Genomic DNA, 25336 nt, shown 5'->3' on the forward strand with positions numbered 1-25336 from the left:
AAAAGAAAAGATTATTTGAAAAATGATATATAATGTATAAAAGAAATGGAAAGATTGCTAAAGAGTATCTATAATCTATCTATGAATAACTTATTAATATAATAGATTAAACATAAAAATTGAAAAAAAAATATTATATATAAATGAGATTAATATTTATATAAAGTTTAGAGCTTCTGAAAAAAAAGATATGAAAGTTATGAATATAAAACTTGTTACAAAAATTTTACAAAAATGTTATAAAAATTTATTTATATAGATATAAAATTTATATGTATAGATGTAAGAATAAATAGAAAAAACTATAATACAATAAATAAAAATATAAAGTTATAAGTTATAAATATAAAGTTTTATAAGATGTAAATAGATGAACTATCATATTGAGAATATTATTTTAATATATTTTTGATATTTTTAATACTTTAGTATAAGTACACAAATATAAGAAAAGATTGAAATATGAAAAAATTGTAATGAGAAAATAATATTATTATTCAAAAAGGGCGTGTAAAATAAGAAGATGAAATAAAGACAAAAGTCTTTTCTATATATATATCTGTGACTTTTAAAATTCTATTAGAAGGAGAATAAAATAAATTAATCGAGTAATGAATAATTTTTATTTTTATTATATAATAATTAATTTTTATTATAATTTAATAATTTATTGTATATGTATACTAGAATTTAATTAAATTAAAACAATTAAAACGAATAGATTAAAACGATTTAGTCGAAAAGATCTATTTCCTTAGATTTTTCTGATTGAATAGGTTTCTTTTTATTCATTAATAATTAATTATCTATCTTAAATCTGTCCGGATATTTCTTTATTTATAGAGTTATGCTATTACTATAAATTCGATTTTAATAATATTATAAATTGATTCCATGAAAGCTTCAATGCTATCAATAAAAAAAGAGAAAATGAAATATGTTTTTGAAATAAATGTTAAATGGATATAAATATAAAATAGATATTGTTCAAATATTCATTAAAAAAATTCGAAGTCAAACTCAATCCATTTAAAAATATTTAAAATGTTTAATTAATTTATTAAATTAATTTATTTAATCAAGTTAAATTGTTTTTTAAGATTAAATACGATTCTTCACATCATTCTTTTGTAATGATTGTATAATATTTTATTTCACTCTCATACGTTTAAGGATGGGAAAAAAAACATTAAGATATAGGGCCTCAACTAACTATTAAATTAAAACAATCCAAAAATTTTGAAATTTTAAAAGAAAAATTGGAAGAATAAATTGACAAGTTAATAAAAAATTCTGCAAAAAAAAAAAACAATTAACATTAAGCATAAAATCTTTCATCGAACATGAGATCTCCTAAATTTCAAAACAGTCTTTTTTGATAAATAAAAGTATCTAACATTAAAAATTTAAGATTTTATTTTTAATATTTTCCGTCCAAAGCAGAATGGATTAACGTTTTATGGATACCAATTCATATTTTCAATTTATAGTTCATTTAATTTTTCAATAATATCAGAAAGATATCTGTTTTTAAGAAAACATATTTTTTTTTTCATTCGGATTTTACTCATTTTTCTTTTTTATTTTAATTTCTTTTTGTTTTTTTTTCATGATTTATTTTTTGTTTTCTTTTTATTTTTTCTTATATTTAAAAAATGTCATCAAATTTAAAATGGATAAATTTTAAACAATCAAATAGTTTACAATTCTATTCTAAAGAAAATTGAAAATTTGCCAATATTATTTTTTTAGTACTATAATTTTTTAATATTAGAACATAATAGAAAAATAGAAAAATTATTTTTTATTATTTATTTATATTTATTTATTATTTATTATTTTTATTTATTTATTATTTAATTATATATTTTTAATGATAAAATATTATGAGCAAAAAAGAAAAATTGTTTCAAAATAATGAATATCATATAATTATAAAAATATAACATATAAGCAATTTTATAATAAAATAAAAAGTGATAATAAATTCAAACGTTATTAGTTCAAAAAAATATGAAACTGAAAATTATGTCTGAAAAATTATTGGAATTTTTTAAAATTATTATTATTATTATTATTATTATTATTAATTATTAATAATAATAATTATGTATTTAAAATTATAGTTTTGTTTTTTATTAGAAAAAATTCGAATAAAAAGTTATATTTAAATAAAAACATTTTTTCATAAATTATATTTTCATTTATGAATATATTATAAATATATATAATATATAATATATATATAATATATAATATATATATAATATATAATAATATATATAATATATATAATATATATAATATATAATATATAATTTAATAAATATATATCGTTATTGATAGATAAATAAATAAATATTTTTATATATTTCCATATACTACTTTTTTTGTTTTCTTTTTTTTAGAAGTTTTCTTTGTATATTTTCAACTTCAATTAAATCTTAAACAATTTTATTTATTGGAATTCATTATTTATCTCCTTCGATTTTCAAAATTCAAATATATTAATTGGACCTTTTCCTATGTATAAAATCGATTTACTTAGTTGCTTGTAACTCGACTAAATTACTAAACATGTCTGAACTAGCCTTAAAGATGAACATATAAAGAACTCTTATTCTGATGCCAACTTTTTAGCTTTGCTATACTTACTATTATATTTGTAGTTGAAAGAACAGTTGTGTTTATTACAAGATTTTTTAATCTATTTAATAAATTTATCCATTTAAAAATGTAAGTAAAATATATTTAATTAAAAACATTACATTCATATTTATTCTTAAAAATATTGTAAGTGAATAGGGAAATTTTTTCAAAATTTCTATTGTGTCCAATTAAATTCTTATCTTTCATGATATTCGTACACTTATTCAAATAATAATTAAAACAAAATAATCGTTATATACAACAATGTTGCAAATGATATAAAATTTTTTTGATAAATTTAAATATTGATTCAATATTCGAATTGATATAATTAGTTTGTTACTGCAGTAAATTGAGAGATCAACATGGTGGTATGTTAAATTTTTCATTTCAATACAAGTTGTGATAAATTAGATTGTTTATTCATAAGTTTATTATATAAGATTAAGATTAATTATAAAACAATATATATGTGTATATATATATATATATATATTATATTTCACTTTATGTTATTAATATTATACGATATTATTTTTATTATTAATCGATATTTTATAAAATTATATCTAAATTATATCTAAATTAATGCGGATGCTAATTTCTCATCAGTTATTAAATTTCAAAATGAATCTATATAGGAAATAGTATATCTATATACATGGAATACTTTCTTTTTTAAAATGTATGTATTTAAAATACGAATTAATTGATTGCAATTTACTTTAATATTAAAGAAAAAATATTTGTTATTTGCAGACGAAAATGTCACGTTATCGTGAATGGGATCTTTCATGTAAAGTTTATGTCGGTAATTTAGGAAATAGTGCTAGTAAACATGAAATTGAAAGTGCATTTAGTAAATATGGTCCACTTAGAAATGTGTGGGTTGCTAGAAATCCACCAGGATTTGCTTTTGTAGAATTTGAAGATCCACGAGATGCAGAAGATGCAGTTAGGGGATTAGATGGAACGTGAGTGTTAAATGATAATAATTCTTAATATATATTTATAAAATAATTAATAAAATAATAATTATGAATTTTAATAATATAATTGTATTTTTATAGACGCTGTTGTGGAACTAGAGTGAGAGTAGAAATGTCTTCAGGAAGAAGTAGACGTGGAGGTGGTGGACGAAGACCAGGTCCAAGATATTCCAGGTAAGAGATTTTAATGTTAAATCAATATGTTATATTTGAACTGCAGATGTTTAAGTATTTTACCAAGTAGATATTATAGTACAGTTATTAAATAAGGATGTTAAAAAATAATGCACGAGTTTTAATGAATTTTTTTATGCACAAAAAGAATTTGAATTGATATTTTAAAAAATTATTTTATATAAGAATACAATAAAATAAAATATACTACATTTATCATAAACAATTTAATCTTTTTGCTCTTTTGGCTATTCTTACATAAATAATAAATTAAAGATTTGATGAATTAAAATAATGATATTTAAAATATATTAAATATTAAAACAAAAATTTTTAGATAAAATTTGAAAATTTATGAAGTTAGCCAAAGAGTAATTAATTATATTGCATGAGAAAATGTTAGGACAATTTTTATAGCAGAAATAGCATTTATAATTCAATTATTTTCCTCATTGTAATTTCTTTGTGAATATGCTTAATGAATAACAGGATTTATATATTATATATATTTTTTTGACAAATTTATAGGTCCAGATCTCGCAGTCCCCGAAGGAGATCATTGGGTCGTTATCCAAGGTAAGATTTTTCTTAATTTGTTAATTGCAATTTTCAGGTGCGAGTAAATAAAAGAAAGAAATCAAAGTGAAACATGGTGATCAGGAACATATTAACAGTTTGAAACATACAATAGTTTTTCTTACTTTTTTTAGGTCCTGTTCAAGAAGCCCACGCAGGTCACCAATATGCCGATATTCCAGGTATTTCTTTTTTATTTTATGATTTTATGGAATTTTCAGAACGTTACCAAGAACTGTTAATCTACAAATTATAAGTAGGTATTTATAAATATTGTAATTTTACATACATAATCATAATATATAAAAAACTTATAAAATAATTTTCGTAGAAATATATTAAATATTTATAAATATATTATATATTATTGTTTTTAATATATTAAAACAACTAAAATTATATTGTTTTTAATATATTAAAACAACTAAAATGATAAATAATACATTATTAACAGTATTATTGCAAAATAGATTGAACTTCAATTATTATACATTTTCAGAATATATGTAAAATATTGCATTTATAATAATATTATATAAAAATAAAATCAAATAAATATAATAATTATTATTTACTCAATAATGGTTTGATAAATACAACATGAGTTATTATCTCATAGCTTCAACATTTGAAAATTGAATAATGTTATATGTTGATTTTCTCTTGACTACTATGTTTGAAAAATAAAAACGCCAATTCAATGTTTTATAAATGAAAAATAATTCATATTTATAATAATATGTATTAAATTATTGTATCATAAATTAAAGAAAACAAAACAATAAATATAAATATAATAGGACAAAATAAATTGAAACAATAAAAAAGAGAAAAGCAAAATTTGAAATTGATAATTAATTATTAATTAGAAAGTTTTTTTGCATAAAAATCAGTTTTAATGAAAAATACAAACAAATATAATAATTTTTTGTTTCCAGTTTATAATAATTTATTTATAATGCATACTATATAAATTTTAAATTTTAAAATATTAAATTAATTTTGTATTGGAACTTAATCATTATTGATTATTTAATACTTTAAAATTAACTTTGATAATAATTAAAAATACATAAGATAAAAAATTATTTAATAAATAATTGTATTTGATCATTTTAATTAAGATTTTTTTTAACTTTATTTAAATACTGAACAAAGTATATTAAAATTAATTAGTATTTGATTATATAAAAAATTTTAGTATTAAAATTATTAATTTATGTATAGTTTAAATTAAGTTTGGACAAAGTTTTTTCTCATCATTGCTTCAATTCTTACTAAATAGTATATCTATAATTGATAATCTATATTATCTTTTCATATTTTCCATATAAATATATAATATATATAATATATACAATAAATATATAATATAGATTCTCTAGTCTCCCTACAGGAATGTGATAGAAAGATTCGGAAAAGAAGTCGCATGCGATTCGCAAGCTGCCAGTTGCTTAGGCTTGGTCTACAATTAGTTTAATTGAATTATGAGATATATTTTATATAAAATATAGATAATGAATTTGTCAAAAGATTACTTTTTTAAATTATTTTATTATAATATAAGCGGTTATTTTATTGATATTGATTATGATAATTAAAATTTAATGCAATTATATTATTTATGAAGCAGAATCTAGAAATACAAAATACTTATGATATCGATTTCAATCCTTGAAACAGTTATTATAGAAACCAAAATATATTTTTTATGAATATATCAGTTTTGATTCATATTGATTTTTCAAAACTGTTTTATGATTATTATAATTCTATATCGAGTTCGATTGTATATGATATACAGGGTATTTAGAAAAATGGGATATCTTTGGATTCTAAACATTAAAACGATGAAAAAAGTTAATCTAGACATATATCTGATATCACTTAATTAACGATATAATTATAAGCATTTTAAGTTTGTATTAGATAAAATGAAACGGCGAAAAAGCGAGAACGCTTAGCTAGATGCATGGCAATAGCATATTGCAATGTCGCTTGCGTAGCGAGTACTCAATAAAAATGAATACACTAATATTTTTTTAAATACAAATTTATATTTTTATTAAAAAAAATTTTAATTATGCAAATTGAAATCTATGTAATTTGTTATTTAACAAAAATTTACCTCGGATAAATTATAATAAATTCTATAATATTCGGATGATTACAATATATTATTTTATTTATTTAAAATAGATAAATCGATAAATATATTTCATTCAATTTGCTGTATTTGTCGAAATCTATAGAAGTAAATACACTTCTATTAGATTTTGAATTAGAAACGTTGAATATATTTTTATACACACAATTGTTTTTTTAATTATTTTCACATGTACAAGAAAATTTGAAATACTAATGATATCAATAATTGAATCAATTTAAATTCCAGATTATTAAATGAACCAATCAAATTACTAACAAATCATTATTGAATCTTTATTTCATTTGCATTCAATATTTTTTATTCTTATACAAAAAAAAATAATAGTCGATCTGGATATCATAATATGAATCAATATTACACATTAATATTACATATTCATAAAAAATGCGTACATATTATAATTGCTTTTAAAATGTTCAAAATAAATATTATAAATTCACTAATTTTTTTTTTATGCTTTTATTTTTGATATACATTAAGCAAATGTTATGAATGAATGAATTGAGATCAGAACAAAGCATACACAATACATCTTAGCAATGGGAAAGATTATTGATTTAGATTTTCGTATTCTTATATTTAATACATATAAGTATAAGATTCGATTTCGAATATTATTATCTTATTTTTTCTTTCTGTCAAATCTTTTTATCAATCTATCAATCTTTTTTTCTAATGCCCATAATCAGCAATCAATTGTTAGTAAGCTATTTCAATAACATTATGAATCAAATTTGATGAAGTAATACATGTTTGAATACTTATTTAAAATAAAGTTCAAATAATTTTCATATAAAATTAAATTGATAATAAATAATAGTCGAAATAATTTTATTCATAGAAAGTAATATAAATAATGAATAAAAAAAATATTGCTAATATACAATAGTAACATGAAAAAGAAAAATGCAATGCTTATATGATTTTTAATATAAAACACATATTAATATGATATAAAATATAGATATTGAATTTCGATTATTATTTTTTAGTAATCTCATATCGAAATAAAAAACATTTAATTCAAATAAAATAGAGATAAAGATTTTTCAATTGATGCATTAATTTGTGAAATTCAAATTGATTCAAATATTAATTTCTTGTATATGTGAAGATAAATAACTTTGTGTGTAAAAAAACATATTCAACCTTTCTAATCTAAAATCTTATGGAAGTGTGTTTTGATTTGCTTCTATGGATTTCGATAAATAAAGAATTGTTATATAATAATTCAATTATGGATTTAAATAAAATATATCATAAAATGATTTAGTTAAGATTTAAATAAAGATTTAAAAAAATAAAAAAAAAAAAATGATATATATGGTAATATTCTGGAATTTACTAAAATTTATTTGAAATAGATTTTTATTAAATAAGAAATTATATAATATGTACATCATATTATATTACACTGAAATTTATTTGAAATAGTTATTTGTATATAAAAGAATATCAGTGCATTTACTTTTATAAAGAAATAAGTGACATTGTAATATAATACTCATATATTCAATTAAGTATTTTCACTTTTTTGCCGTTTCATTCTAATATAAATTTAAAATGCTTATAATTTGTTAATTAAGAATCAAACATATGTGTGAACGTTTTTTCATCATTTTGATGTTTAAAATTTCCCATCCAAATATATTTCACATTTTTATAAACACTCTATATATGTACTGTTGGGAAGAAGGATTTCTTGAAAGGAATGTACGTCTGATTGGTTAATATGAAAGGAAATGTTTATTTTCACACGCATTTTTATTTTTAGTATATTTATCACATATTAATTCGATTGTGAGAGAGAGGATAAAGTTTACCAAAATGACGATTTGTATCTAAATCTCAATACATTAGCATAAGCATAGGATCCAGAAATATTTTACCGTATCAATATAATATAAAATTATAATATAATATAAATTTATATAAAATAAAATATAATATAAATTTTTTTAGTTTTCATAATATATATAGATTAATTATGATTTGTAACAATAGTTTAATTTATAAATGTAATTTCATATTCAAGATAATTAAGCTAATAATTGTATGTATACGAATAAGTTATAAATATATTAATTATAATTATAATTATAATAAATATATTAAAATAATTAATAGTTTCGAAAATATTTCAATTTCCTTTTAGATGATTATTCTAACGTAACTTCATAATTTTTACGATTTTGAATATTAATTAATATTCAAATTATGGCTCTTCTACTACTATATAATGTGTAATGTTAGGATTATCAATAAAGCATTTAAAATGGAAATAGGCGATTTTAGCGAAGGATTCTTTTTAGCCATATCTTCTTTTCAGCAGTATATATCTATAGATATGTAATATAATATATATGTATTTATACATATACATATCTTAAAAAAAGAAAATATCGATTAATTGATGATTCCTGAGATAATTTCAAGCTTTTTTTTTATTAATTCTTTTTAAATAAATGAAATTTAATAAAGCCGACTTTAGCCATGCGTATAAAATACATTATAAAAAAACGATTATTAGCTGAACTCGAACAATCAAGTATTTTTCGAAGAAAATATATTAAATAAATTATATTGAATTATATCTTATTTATGAACAATGATGAGTAATAATAAATTAATTAATTATTATTCGCATAGGATGAATAAATTGAATTTAAATTGCTATTCAAAATCAGTAAAATACATTATAAAAAAATGATTATAAAACTTACTATAAAAAAAAAAAAACTCTAAATAAAATTAATTAAGTAGATAAAGTTAGTTACTCACTGAAAATTCAACTGGAGCTTTGAAATGTGTTATTGTGTCATCTCTTCTTAGATATTCTTTCTAAAAAAAAATACTTTCTAAATTCTTTCTAAAAAAAATACTGATAATATTCTGATTATCTTTCCTTAAATATTAAACTAATTTTCGACAAATTTATGCGTAACACTAAACTAATTATAGATAAAATGTTGAAAAATTACATACATGAAAATAATGTATCATCGAATCAATGTATTTACTATTCAATTTCTACTTTTCCCGATCACTAACATTGATTAGCTGATTTATTAAGATAATTGAATTTATTATATTTTTTTTTTAATTTTCTTTGCATTATTATGCTTTAATATTAAATATTTGTGTTTAAATATTTGTGTTTGTAACTGCGAAACTGAGTAGGTAATGAAATATTAATGTATGCATGAATGGATTGAAGTCTGTAGTCGAATGAGTGATAGTCGAATTTAGTGAATGAAAAGATGAAATATGTTTTTCCATCTTAATGATGAATACTAAATTGTATTAAGTGCAATATACATGATGAGATTACTATCTATTATAATAATACAAATCATTGTATATAATGACAATATACATATATAATCATGTCTGTCCAATTATATTAAAACAAAATGAAATTTTAACAAAGTGCAAAAGATTAATATTCACAAAAATTCCTCCATAATATTTGAGAGGTATATGAAATATATTGTAGCAGACATAAAGACACTGCAAATCAATTTCCTGAAAATAACTTCCAAGCCTAAGGAGAATTTCGAACTAGGTTTAGAACGAATATACAAAAATATATAATATTCCAACTCTAATTTGCGCGAATTTACTATAAATTTCAGAGAATAGGAATAAAAAATAAGATGATTTTAATTGCCATTGAAACTGCTTTAAGAGCTATCCTATATTCCTGAGTTCAGGATCATATTGCATTTCAGTCAAACTGAAATATTTTAAAAAAAATATTTAATTCTAAATATTTTTTAAATGTTTTCATAATGTCTTCGCATTATTTTCATCTTTAATCCTTTATTTTAGACTTAATAAGGATTCATATCTAACAATAATAGGGAGGAAACGCTTTTCGAGGAAATGCTTCTCGAATAGACAAGTCATAAATTGCATGATTATTTACTTTGAACTTTAACTTTAAACAATTTTATTAAAAAAATATTAAAATGATCTTAATTTTTTATTTCATAAAATATTTTTTAATTTAATTTTTCCTTATGAAATAAAAAATTCTAATTAATTTATTTAATTTATAATTATTATTTATAATTTTTAATTAATAAGATAAACTTTATTTAGTATGTATTTTAATTATGCTAAATTATTTTTTTATATCTCTAACGAATAATTGATTAATAATTCAATATGAAAAAATGAATATAAATTGAATATAAAAGTGGAATATGAATTAAATATATTTAATTTTTATTTAATTTTTGTTTTTTAGGTAATGAAGTCAATCTTATAAAATAAATAATATAATAATATAATTCAGTTTTTAGTTATAAAATAAATTTATTTAGATGTTGACTTATAATTAAGTAAAAATTTAGAATATAAGTAAAATTGATTATTATTTTTAAAAAATATTTTTATCATCTATTATGAAATATATTACATTAATGGAATTTAATATAAATGTAATTTAATATAATTCAATTGATAAATTATAAATAATTTTTTTTAATCATTTGCATATTTCGATAACACTGTATTGTAAATCTTTTTTCAATTTGGTAACCAATGAATAAATCAACATACATATATCCAATATGGAAATTGAAAGATTTGTGATTGAAACATACAAACGATAAAAAGCTAAAAATTTATTAGTTGAATTATATTAAATCTCTTGTAAATGTTGATTGACAGAAAATACTAAGCAATAAAATAAATAGTAAAATTATTTAATAATATGATATTATAATCGAAATTAAAACTTTTTTTTAATATAATTTTAGACTTATGTTCATGACTTATCTATCTATTTGAGGAAGATTTCTTTGTACGGAAATCTTTTTTTATTATTGAGCATTTTCTTAAGCATAAAACGAAGGAAAAATGTTGCAAAAGAATAATGATATTTTTAATGATAGTATTTACATTTAAAATTAAATATTTTTTTAAGATTTTATTAAATATTATTCAATATTTTTTTTACTTTTTTTTTTATGTATGAAATGTAATGACCCTGTATCCAGAAATGATATTCTCCAGTTACGGCATCATTATTTATTTTTAATGAGATTTATGTTAAACATAGATCCTTAATATTTTATGCGTCACTCTTAACTTAAGTCTCAATTAACTCAACTTAAGTTTTTGAGAAACTTATTTTAGATTTTTTATTTTAGAAATATGGAAACTGATTCGCGGTATAATTGTCTCATGAATATCCCAAATTCACTATAGAGAAATACCCATTTCCATGGATATTAATCAGCTTTGGTATGCATTTAGAATTTATAAAAATTTCATCATGCTCTAATTATCGGATATGATCACACATTATGAGTTATTACGAGCGATAACAGTTTCGTATAATTATGTATATCACACTCATTAATATAATATATTGTTCATTATCAAAATAAAATATTTTTTAATTTTTTCTTATTCAATTTCGGTCATAGATTTTAGTCATCCATACATTCATTAATATTCGAACACAAAGATTTAAACACTGTTTAAAGTATAACAATGTGGAAGATTAAAAAAAATTAGATTTAATTGTCTTCAAAGATTATAAATGATCAATTGTTGATGAACTGATGGTCAAATGTTGGTGATGTACAGAACTGAATAATAAATACATACTACATACGTTGTTCTTATAATATATTGTCTTTACATGTATTATTTTTTAAAAATTATGATATTTTATCTATAATCAGTTTGATGTTATGTGCAAATTTATCAATTAGTTTAATGCTAAAGAAAAATATTAGAATATTGTTAGTGTTCAGAAAAGATATCTAAAAAAAGCTGACACATTTTAAAACTTAAATTGAATTTTTGGATGAGTGATTTTATTTAGTTTTATCTATTTAATTTTATCTTTATTACTTATTCGCTGAATTATTTTTTTATTTAATATAAGCGTCCTATTTTCTTATTTATATTTTTATTCGAAATATGTATTATTTATCATTTATTTCTTAGATAAATTTTATAATAAATTTTATAATTATTGTTTTATATTATCATTATTGATATTGAATAAATTTGTCTGAAAATAGCTATTAATTATATATTATTATATATTATTGTATAATAATTAATTTCATAAATAATTAATAATTATATAATTATGTTATAATATTATTCGATATAATTTTTTTCAATAAAGAATTTGTAATATTCAACATATTTTTTCTCAATATTTTTTTTTATATATTCTTTTATATTTGCAATTTGTCAAAAAACAAGATAATAAATAAATATAGTATTGTTCATTTAAGTGACTGCATTTTCACATATAAATATATCGTTATCAACATCAATTTTTAGAAATAGGATTTTCATGAATTTCGGCATGAATTTGCTGAAGAAATTTGGTATCAATCGTTAATTATTTTGATACATGCCTTTGATATTTGATATTTGATATTTGATATCTTTTTGTTGTCTCATACTTATTTTCTTTGTTTAATTCATTTTCAATTCGTAGAAATTATTTCGTGATATATATAATTAATTTTGTTAGTACATCATGTAGCTTTTTTGTTAATTTCATAATTAGCATTTAATTAATTTTTATTATTTTATATATATCTATTTCAAGATCTAATGTGATTTCTCTTTAATCTTTTAGGAATTGATTTAAGATTATTCAAGATATAAAACTAGATTCATGTGATTTCTTAATTGTAATTTCTCATTGTAGTTTTTGGAGTGACGAGTTCTTTCTTTTAAATCTTTCATCATATCATCATTTCGAATATATTAGAATACATTAGAATACGTTATCTAAGATAAATTAATTATATGCGTCCTATTTTCTTAATATTTGATTTTTATGATATATAGTGTATAGTAAATTGGATGTCAAATATAGATGCCATATTATGAATAATTATTTTATATAGGAATTTGTTTTATATATCGAATTTGGAGTATTTATTTGATAATCAATAAATGAAATATTTCTATGTGTTGAATTTTTTGTTTTCAATTTATTCTGTTTAAATGTAGGTTTTTGTAAGTATTTGATACATTTTATTTGTGGATTAGATTTTTTTATAGATATTTTTTAGTATACATACAATATATATATATAATATGTATACAATATATTACATATATTATATTGAAAACCTCCTTCTAAGTATAAATGTTTTAAGTATTGCATTTTAAGATTGCATTTTGATGTATTAATTTTAATTTTTTTATTATTTATCCAATCTTCTAGTACTAATATATATGTACTTGAAGAGACTACTACTACTACTAGATTTTCTATTGTTTTTTTGAGATTGTAATTTATTGAGAATATTGTTGTCATCCATAAAAATATATAGTGAACTATTCCTAATATATATGTGCTTATAGATTTTCTATCGTTTTTTTGAGATTGTGATTTATTGAGAATATTGTTGTCATCCGCAAAAATATATAGTGAACTATTCCTTATAATTGATATATTTATGAGAATAGAAAATAGAAATTATCTAATACATTATCTTGCGATAATATAGTTTCTGATAAAATTCCTGTATATAAAGTTTCTGTTTTTGATAAAATTCGGAATTAATATTTCTTATAGTTATATAAAACATATGGTTTAATTATGAAATTATAATATTGTAAAGATTAACTAGAAGACTTGTGTTAATTTATTGAAGAGAATGCCAGATCAAACATCTTTTCGATATTTAAAAAAATTGCTATGTAATGTTGTTTTTGTTCTAGAATTGTTAATGTTTTAATTCATCATTTTTGTTAATTATATTATGTTAATTATATTATCTTTTAATTATATTATGCCTTTTTCGAAAGTTAAATTGATGTCTCTATATATATAATATATAATCTTTTTGAAAATTTTGATGAGGAAGGAGAAAAAAGATTGATCTACGTTGTGATAAATTTTTCTCAGATTTATATACAAGAATTTTGCATATTTTCATATGATAATCTAAAATAATATTTTACAAGATTCATCACAAGATTGTGATGAATCTAATAAAGTAAAAATTATTTTGGATAATAATTCTTTCAGGATTTTTCTAATTTATCAAATCATAAGAGTTTATTTGGTTAGTTTTTTTTTTATTAAATTTTGGGTTTCATTTGTTATAATTTTAAAATTGTGAATTATATAATTTGTATTTATATAGTATTGTCTTTAAAACTCGCAAGTTCAGATACACGTTACGGTATCTTATTCGGGAAAATAATATAGAAATAAAATAATATATAGAATAAATATTCTAAAAATTGTTCTTCGTTTATTTGTTAAGTGCATTGAAGACGAGAATGAGAAACAAATAAGAATAAGTGAATTTATTTTTTGTTACCGGTATGAGTCCAAGATGAAGCGTTAAACACTTTATCTAGAATGGTCACATGGAATTCTAGGAATTGGTGAAGATAATTTTATGACAAGTGAGAAAAAAAAATGACATTTAAACGGACAATTATAAATTATAATAAATACTGATTTCTATCAGTAAATATTGATTCTAAGTATATTGCAAATCCTTTAACCTGTTTTTCTATAGATTTCATTCACATATCTTTTTTAACTTTATATATTGACACATGTAAATCTGTTTGTTCGAATTTGGTATGTATATAACATTATTATTACGGCTCGATTAGTCTATGATTGGCTAATATTTTTAGTGGAATAACTCATTAACAAAGCCGTAACATCTCTGAAAAATAAAATTATTTCAAAAAATTAATTATCTCAAGAATTATCCCTCTTTTTTAGAATACTAATATATGCATATATTCTTGCATATATTAATTTTATTTTAAGTTTTATAAATTGTTCTTATATTGATTTTTATTAATTTTATGGAATATATATTTAATATATATATATATATATAAATTTTTAACGAAATTGAAGAAAAAGAGGATTTAATTTAATAATTAGATATTTAATATTTTATAGAATTAATTAATATTAATATTAATTAATATTAATATATGATGATCATCACAGTTTTTAAAGTAAATAAAAATAATCGAAATTCATGTTTTTTGAACCATAATATTGCAATATTCATTGCTATTAATAATTATCAGAAATGTTATTTTTCTCCATTCTTAAAAAATAAATAATTATCTCTATATATTTTCATAAAACTTTTAAGAACAAATCATTTCTGACTTGTCTGTTTAAGAAGTTTTTGCATTTTTATTTGTAGAATATTATTTTAATACAAAATTATTTATATTTAGTTATATTTAATTATTATTAATTACATTATAGGATTCAAATCAATATGAAATTTTTGTAATAGTAACTGAATACAGGTTATTAATGTATTTAAAGATAGTTTTAATTTTTATAAATTATAAAGAGTTGATTTTAAATATCTAAATAAACATGAAATTTATGTAAAAATGTTGGTTGAGATTTATTTACGAAAAATTATAAAGTTAGTCTTATATATTGCGATTTTATATAGCGATCGGATCAATGAAAATTATATTCATATTATTTTAATTTTAAATAAATTATTCTGAAACTATATCATATGACATATATTATGTAATATATATATATATATATATTATGTAATATATAATATAATATAATATAATATAATATCAAAGAATATGTATATTTTTATAGAAAAAAATTAAAAAAATTTTTTTGTAGAATAAAATGAATAAAATTTATGTATGTATATTATGTATATTATGTATATTATTTATAATAATAATTGAGGTAAACAATCTAAATTTAAATATTAATCAATGTTAATTACACCTTTTTATTATTATTATAATTTATCTCTTATTCTTTTTTCAAATTTTTTATTATATAAAATATTAAAAACTTGTGTAATATTTTTAGAAGTCAAAACAAAAACAAAAGATCATATGCAAAAATATTGGCAGTTTATTAAACTATTTATTAAATTATATACAATTTAAAATTATTTTATAGTTTTGTTTGTTTGAGAAGATCTCTTAATGAAAAATTACACTACAATTTAAAATCTATAAATTCAGAATACACAATTTTTTATGTTTTAAATATGCAATTTATGATGGAATATAAATATGTCATTATAAATATATCGAATATCGTTAGAAGAAAAAAAATTTTTTAATGTTTTTTTAGTATACATACAAACATTTTTTAATATATAAAATAATATTAATATATTATTATAATAATTATAATACTAAAAGATGATAATAATCACTTATAAATTATTAGATTACATTCATCTTGCTATTTTAATGAAAAATACATGAACAAGTCAATAACATAATGAATTAGTTCATGGATATTTTTTTCTTATATTCAATGTTTTTTACTCTGATGCATATAGTATATTTATATAATAGACGCCAAGTGAATACTTTTTATAAAAAATATATTTGAAGTACTAGCTGTTTATATCAATTAAAGTTGAATCCCCAAGTGAGAATATGTAGAATATGTAGAATTAATCAATGAATCTATATTTTTCATTTTAGTTGTACTGGTTGAATAATTATCATTTTAATTTATGATGTATATAAGAATCAAATAAACGAAAAACATAGGAGAGAATAATGCAGTAGTAATTTGAAACAGTCAAAATGTGGAAAAAATCATAGCACAATTATTTATATGAAAAAATTTATTTATTATGAAAAAAACAGTTTAGGCTTTTTTTTCATTCATAGATTTTGATTTTGATAACCATTTTTATACATCTATTTATAATTAATTAAATAATTTTAAAAATAAAATTTATTAATTAATTAAGATTATTATATTTCTTTCTAATATTCTAATTATTTAACTTATAATATAAAAGTTATAATTTTATTTAACTTAAAATATAAAAATTATAATTTTATAATTAATTAATTAAATAATTAATAATATGAAATCCGCAAGTATATCGTTTTAAATTCGCAAATATATGTGATCATAAGAGACAGTTATTCGTTATATATTAATTATTATAACTTATAAATAGGCAAGTATTGGCAACAAATATTTATACTGTCTTTAATATAATAAATATTCTTATGCAAAATTTATTGTGACTTTTTATGATTGGTATTTTTTAAATATTGCTAAATGTTAAAAATAAAAGAGAGACATTTTAAAAAAGTTATTTTTTGAGAGATTAAAACAAATATGTTCTCATAATTGTTGCGTATAAAAGTACATTTGAAAATTCTTTAACATTATGAAACTTGTTTTAACTAAATTTTTATCAAAATCAAATAATGGTGCAAAATTCGATAATTTTAGAAAACTTGCATAATCTTGTAATTCATATATTTTTTTAATATTTTCAAAGCAATTTCAAAAAGTTCTGAATTAGCTTTAACAATTTATTTTTATATCAATATTTATTTCGAATAATTATGAATATATTCTTTAAATTTTATTGACTTTTTGAGACTTTTTGAAGCAAATTTGAGAAGTTGATTTTTTTCCATGTTTTTTTCATCGTTTCGAAGTATTATGCGATATTATGAATAATATAATAAATGAACAGTTTTTCTTATCAAATCAAAATAATATAACAAACATAAAATTTAAAATATTTAAAAATTATAAAATATAAGAAGTGGTGAATTTGTCGATTACACATTTTCTTTTTAGAACTTTTTGAATAATTTTAAAATATTTTGTATAAAAGATATCAATTTAAATAAATTTTTTATTTAAATATAATTTATGTATAATGCAATATTATAAGTTCTGTTTTTTCAAATATCTTCAAAATTAAAAAAAATTATATAATTAATTGAATATTTGGATCATAATATGATGTGATTTTTTTTATATTTATTAATTATTGAAACAGGTTTACAGATTTAACAAAATAAATCTAAATAATTGAAAACAATTTATTATTTTTAATTTAACAATTTAGCAATTTTATTTTTTTTAATTTAACTAATTTATGATAATGAAAATTAAATATACAAAATATATATTTAACTTGTACCAAATTTCATTTTATTATTTATATTTTATTATATTTTTAGAATTATACATTATTAAATATTTTCTATTTTTTTTAATTTTAAAAAAGTTTAATAGAATTTAAATATTTAAATAATATTTTTTAATTGTATTTTTATTGTATATTTTTTTTAGAAATTTCTGAATATAATTTGATTTAAAAACAAAGATATTCGAAACAAGTCTATCGATCATAAAAGAAAAATTTTTAATTTTAATTTTTAATTAATTTTTTTTGTGCGAATATATTTAAAATAATATTATATATAAAAATAATATGAAATCCGCAAGTATTTGTAGTATTGTCCAAAAGATAATATATAAAAAAATAATGTCCAAAAGAATTAAACGAAATAAATCATTAGGAAAATCAGAGAAAATTATTTTATTATAAATATTTTTATTGATTAGATATAATCATAATAAACTTAGAGTTATTAATTATTTTGTTTACTGTTATTTGTTAAATAATTATATTTTATAATATTATTAAATTTTATATAATTTCAATAATTTCAAAAGCATCTTTTATTTTTAATAATTTAATTATAAATATAATTAAAAAGTGAATTTCATTAATTATTTTATTATCACAAGGTTACAAATATATATTCTAATCATAAAAAGTAAAAAAATGAAAAATAAGTAATTTCAGTTAAAAAATAGCTTTTAGTTTTTCACAACTAATGTTCCAATATGTGCGACAATCGACTTTAATTTTCAAATTATTCGCAAAAAATATTCAATATTCATATTGAATTCTATCTATATATAATTAATATTATATTAATAGATATTAATATTACGATTAAATTCTTCCATATTGAGTTTTTTTGTTTTGTGCATTAATCCAAATTTTATCTAAATGATAAAAAGAACAATTTAACAGATCTCTCTCAATTTTAATTGCTGTAAATAACTTCTCTAAATGAGAATTCCGTCTTTATTGTTTAATTGTTCGAAATAAATTTAAAATTGATGTTTTTTGATAATTTATGGAATTAATTTTTTTTAAATTAAATATAGTATAAAATATAGTATAAAATCAATATTTACAATTTCTATAATTTTTTTTATTGTCAGTAGTTCGATGAAAAAATTAGTGAATTATTCGTTTAATAATACTTATCATGAAATCATGTACTTTTTCATAAATTTTTTATATTTTTTATTGTTCTCTTTGGAAATTATATTTTTTTTAATATTCTTTTCATATGTAATAAATTAATCAACAATATCACAAAATTAAATAATATTTTTATTAAAATATATACATTCGTAAAACACGTATTGCATTAAAATGCATTTATATTTATATCACTATCATTATATCATTTCTTCTTTATAAATATTTAAAAATAATATTTTTCTCATTTGCACTAATATGTTCTTTTAATACATTTTTAACAAACAACATTAATGTTTTCATAATCAGAACAAAAAGGTAAAAAAACGTATACTTTATGCTTGCAAAAATCTGATCATAAATCATTATGTATCAATAATCAATATATACATACAATATATACATATTGATAAGTGTGATCGTATATTGATACATACATTGATACATACATTATCATGGATATATATAATATAGATAGAATTCAATATTATAATAAAATAAAAGATCTTACCAATAAATCAAAAATTAAATAAAATCAATTGTTGATTACATATAAAGAAAATATTACATATAAAATATTACATATAAAGAAAATATTACATATAAAGAAAAATTGCTCAAAATGAAACTATTTATAACATATTTCAAAATTGAAATTAATGAAGGGAAATTAATTAATCGAATAAATTATAGATACATTTATATGTTCTTGTTTTTATTTTGATAATAATGAGATTTTATAAAAATTAGTTTATTATAAAATACCTTAATAAATAAGCATTAATCAATTTAATAAAATCTCAATTAATATCTTAATATTAATTTTTGTGGTTATTTTAACTTCTAGAATTGATTTTCTAAAAATGTTACATATATATTAGTTATTATATATTTATTATTTCTTATATAAATAAAGTTATACATATATAATAAATATATAAATTCAATAGCAAATTAAATTTAAACTATAGTAATTGATATCTTTCATTTTTCTTTTAAATTTTTTATAAGATATTAAATAAGATATTAATATATTTATAAAATATTTTTGGATATGAATTTTCCTTTCAAAAATTTTAGGCTGCTTGTTATTTTTTATAGTTAGCTATGTTTGTATTTCTGAAAAGCATAGTTTCAATTGATGAAATTTGAAAGGATTGAAAAAAAGAAATTGAGAAAATCTAAAATTTTAATTTTGGATATTTATTAGTTTTCAAGATATCATATATATATAAATGTTATTAATATATCGTCCTCACATTATAGATCGTCATTGCGAGTTCAATTTTTGTTCAACTTTTCTCGATTCAAATAATTGGTTGCGTCGTCAAATATAAAATAATCAACAATATAATCAACGATACAATAACAATATCGATTCTAAGTTGTTTCAAATAAAATCAGTTATTGTAAGTTTGATTACTCAAAAAATATTTTTTACTTCCAATGTTTTGTTTTCAACTAAATATTTTGTTTTAAAAACTTATCAATATCTAACATTATTGAATTGGTTAAGATAGATTTTTACCAAATCCATCATACCAACAATAACTATTATTATATTTTGATTGTTATTATATTTTTTCATTCACTTTACTTTTAAAAATGATTTAAAAATAGATTTCAGTATATCGTATTTACTATGCAACAAGCACTCAGAATTATAAACATATCGTATAAAAGAAGAAAACTATTTTTAATTTACTACTTTTAATTTGGATTAAATATTTTTCAGCTATATTGGAATAATTACGTTGTGTACTTTTTATGTGCAATATCCTATAGATATTAAATCTATTATTGCTATTTATTGCTATTATTGCTATTACATCATTGCTATTCATACATTCATACAGACGATGATTACAAATAAAAACTATGAAAACAATATTAATTGTATTAATTATATCTGTATAGATAAAATTCAATATATAGTATTGAAAGTTTTTTTATTAATATTTCGCCCATTCAATGTTATATGCTAGAGGATTTCAACAGCAAGTCAACTATGTGAGGTTTTCCAGCTACAGACTCGAGGGGTCCGATGATGGATAGGTAATTTGGATCTCCAATTGAGCAATTAGGAAATCAATACGTGCGTTCCAGAATGAGTCTATTATTGACTTCTGGTCGAATAATATCTAAAACTAATAATAACTAATAATAATAAAAACTAAAACTTTAAATTTAGGGTGCAATTTGTCTTTTTTTTTTTCCCTTTAAATTTCATGTCAATTGGAAGTATATGTTTTTCATTCTTTCGACTTGCATTATTTTCTATTTGTTTATTAGTTATATAGCAAGTTATGTATTTATTAGTAATATCATTATCAGATATTTTTTTTATTAAATTCCTGTATTTATGTATTAAATTTTATTATATAAAAATTATTTATATTATTTATTTATATATCGTATTAAATAAAATCATTTAAAAATATTTTTATATTTAATCATATATTTTATTTATTCTTATACAGGTATCTTAACTTAATCACTTCGAATAATTACTAAATATATTTAATATAGATATTTATTATAGAAATGTAAGACATGGAATTTAATTTTTCAAGGACCATATCTCATAAGAGATATAAAGCATATATGCTTTCTTTATGGAACGCATTTAGGAGATTTCAAAATCATCTTAATTTTTTTTCAAATAGAATGATCTATTTTTTTATATTATAAATCGATTAAATAGAATATTAAATTCTGAATAAATATTGATTTTCGTATGTCCTAAATTTAAATTAACTAAATATTAACGAAATAATTTTTAATAAAACTTACTATTTAGAAATTAAAGTAAATGTTCGAATTGATGTTCCTTAACTCTAATATAATGATAATTTATTTTTTAATGAAGAAATATTTTTAATTACTTATGAAACATACTACATTTCTTGAATTTTTTATTTAATATTTTTTGTTTCGAAAATTTGAAAATTGTTAATAAGTTAAATTACATAGATATTAACAAGTTAAATTATATAGATTTTATTTTTTAAAATTATTCTCAAGAAGAAATCTAATAGAAATGATCTAATAAATGATCTAAAAAATAAGCACAAAAACTCTTTTCATCGATTTGGAAAATCTCGATGCTCTCGCAAAATCTCACTAGGATGTCTTGGTGATCAGTGGATGAATTAGCTTTATTGAGGCTATTATCGATGCCCAATTTCCTTTTAATTTTATTATAATTAGGGCAATTAAAAATGATGTGGTTGGTGATAATTCATATGTTACATTTTTCGCATATTGTTGATTCTTCTGTTGAGTAGATGAATGAGAGAACTTGCTATGTCCGATTCTGATTCTCGGAATTATCATTTGCTATTTTCAGTTGAATTTTGGGTTCCTTTGTAGATCGAAGAAATTTCCGATAGATTTATGAAGTGAGCTTGTTATATATTCATGTTGCGATCCAGGATTTAATAATATTTTTACGTATTTGTTGATGTCCGATTGTGTATTGTAAATAGGTGTACTATCTGTTCTAAAGCTGCTATTTTTGCTTCAATGTCGGCCAATTCCGTAGATATGAGATAGAATCTATGCTAGAATTATTGTTTTGCCAATTGATTAATTTTGTTTTTTTTAAATAAAAATATATTTTTATATATTTTTTAATAATTATTATTCATTATTAATTTTTAATATCAACTGATATAATTCGATATTTTTCATAAAAATCTATCCATGTATTTCCATATTAATCTATGTATGTCTAAAAATGATTAATTTAGGAAATATTTTTAATTTGAATTTTTTAAAATTTATTTGAGAGAAGAAAAACACATAAAGTAATATTTGGCTATTAATGCTTTCTTTGTGTTTCATGTTTTATAAGAAATTTTACAAAACTCAAATTGAAATATATATATATGATGTCCCAATAATGTGGGAATACTGATTCACTGAAGATTTCTGAGATGATTTTAAGCAACATTTTTCTTTGCAAAAATTTTTGTTATGAGTTATTGACAAAAAACACCGGCTAATTAACGTATAAGTTAATCGAGCCATAAAGTTTGACTACGATTCAATACGAACAAATTCAAATAATATATGAATAATATATGAAGAAAATGTGTTAAATATAAGAAATATTTTTTATCAATAAAAAATTATATTGAATCTTATATAGGAATAATGAATAAATTATTAATTGTTAATAAATTATAATTATTCATATAAGACTAATAAATTGAATTTATTCATTCAAAATGTAATATCAAATTATGAAATTATATAAAAAAAGATGAATGTAAAATTTTTTTAACAAATATACAATAAATAATATATAATAATAATAATAAGTTATATTTGGAATAAAAGAAGAAAAAAATACAATCTATAATAAATTAAAAAACAATTGATAAGATAATAAGATAAATAAAATCAATTATTTATTGAAAATTCAATTTAAATTTTTAGAAGTCTTTCCTCTTAAAATCTTTTTCTTCCTTAACATTAGTATTTTGGTATCTTTTCTTAAATTAAAAATTTTTGACAGATTTATACTAAATTGATGATTGCGTACTAAATTGATTATATTAGTGTGTCTCATAAGTTTCTTTCGCATTAGGTTAAGAATGACTTTAACTGGTTATTTTTATATGAACATGCAGGTTTATCTATTTAACCGTTTATGACAGTTTCAGTCATCCCAGAGCTCTTTTAAAGTACGTTTCGTTGATGACACAGTCTCTTTTAAAACTTTTTTTTTACACTGTTTAATATGAATAGCCAAAAAAAGCATTTGCGGCATGTTACGCTTTATTGCTTTAAAAAAGGTAATAATGCAAATGATATTATAAATGCAGACGAGATTTATATTGTTTATGGAAGTGGTGCTACAACTATTACGATCATTCACAATTGGCTTAAGAGATTTAGAACTGACAATTTTGACTGAAAGATGAAGGTTGCAGTGCAGTTCAGTAACGGCGAATACGGATTTTATCAAGGCCATGCTCGCTGAAAATCCGCGATATAGTGTGCAAGAGATAGTGAATGCCACTAATATTTCCAGGAAAATAGTAGATAATCACCTGGTCAAGATAGAATATGTCAATCGATGTGAAGTTTGGATTCTACAGTTATTGACGGAGACCGATTTTATGAATCACGTCTTTACGTCCCTTTTACAGCGACATGAAAGAGATCCTTTTTTAATGAGGCTTGTCACTGGAGACTAGACTTGGATTTTGTATCAAAATATGCATCGAAAACGCACTTGATCTAAGGACAATAGACTTTCAACTGTCGTGAAGTTTGGACTTGGACGCCTGAAGAAAATTCTTTTATCCATTTAGTGGGATTGGAAAGGTATAGTCTACAATAAACTCCTTTCTCAAGATAAAATCAATTTTGGAAAATATTGCAATCAATTTGATAAACGCTATAGCAAAAAAACGGTCAAAATTGGCGAACCGACGAAACCATCATGACAATGCAAAATCGCAAGAACTGTAAGAAAAAAGCTGTTACAGTTTGATCAATTAACGTTTTATCGCATCTTCTGTACTCCCCAGATCTTGCTCTATCCGACTATTATTTGTTTTAAAAAACTATTATTTGTTATTAAAAAATTCTTTCCATGATAAATGGCTTCAATTCATAAGCAAAATAAAAACGCATCTCGAGGAATATTTTGCAAATAAATCTCAGTAATT

The 25336-nt window shown here is 19.5% G+C and overlaps 1 protein-coding gene across 12 annotated transcripts in view; it reads left to right on the forward strand.

Moving 5' to 3' along the window:
• Positions 1-2609: 2609 nt before the first annotated feature.
• Positions 2610-25336, forward strand: part of LOC122717793 (RNA-binding protein 1-like) — an 88060-nt gene continuing 65333 nt past the window's right edge. For 5 of the 12 annotated variants that reach the window (XR_006347249.1, XR_006347250.1, XM_043942200.1 and 2 more), the window contains exons 1-5: positions 2860-3020; positions 3409-3623; positions 3720-3812; positions 4341-4388; positions 4523-4570. Coding sequence is in view for 10 of the 12 variants with exons in the window: in XM_043942200.1 (XP_043798135.1) it covers positions 3015-3020; positions 3409-3623; positions 3720-3812; positions 4341-4388; positions 4523-4570 (410 nt within the window). In the remaining 2 variants the exon portion in view is untranslated. Of the gene's footprint in view, positions 2737-2851; positions 3021-3290; positions 3335-3408; positions 3624-3719; positions 3813-4340; positions 4389-4522; positions 4571-5773; positions 6687-21637; positions 21748-25336 lie in introns of those variants that run through there. The other 7 variants (XM_043942198.1, XM_043942203.1, XM_043942202.1 and 4 more) reach the window with 7 other exon arrangements.

The sequence above is a fragment of the Apis laboriosa genome, unplaced genomic scaffold, assembly GCF_014066325.1.
Source record: "Apis laboriosa isolate Shangri-la unplaced genomic scaffold, ASM1406632v1 scaffold58_cov148, whole genome shotgun sequence".
NCBI classification, from domain to species: Eukaryota; Metazoa; Arthropoda; class Insecta; order Hymenoptera; family Apidae; genus Apis; species Apis laboriosa.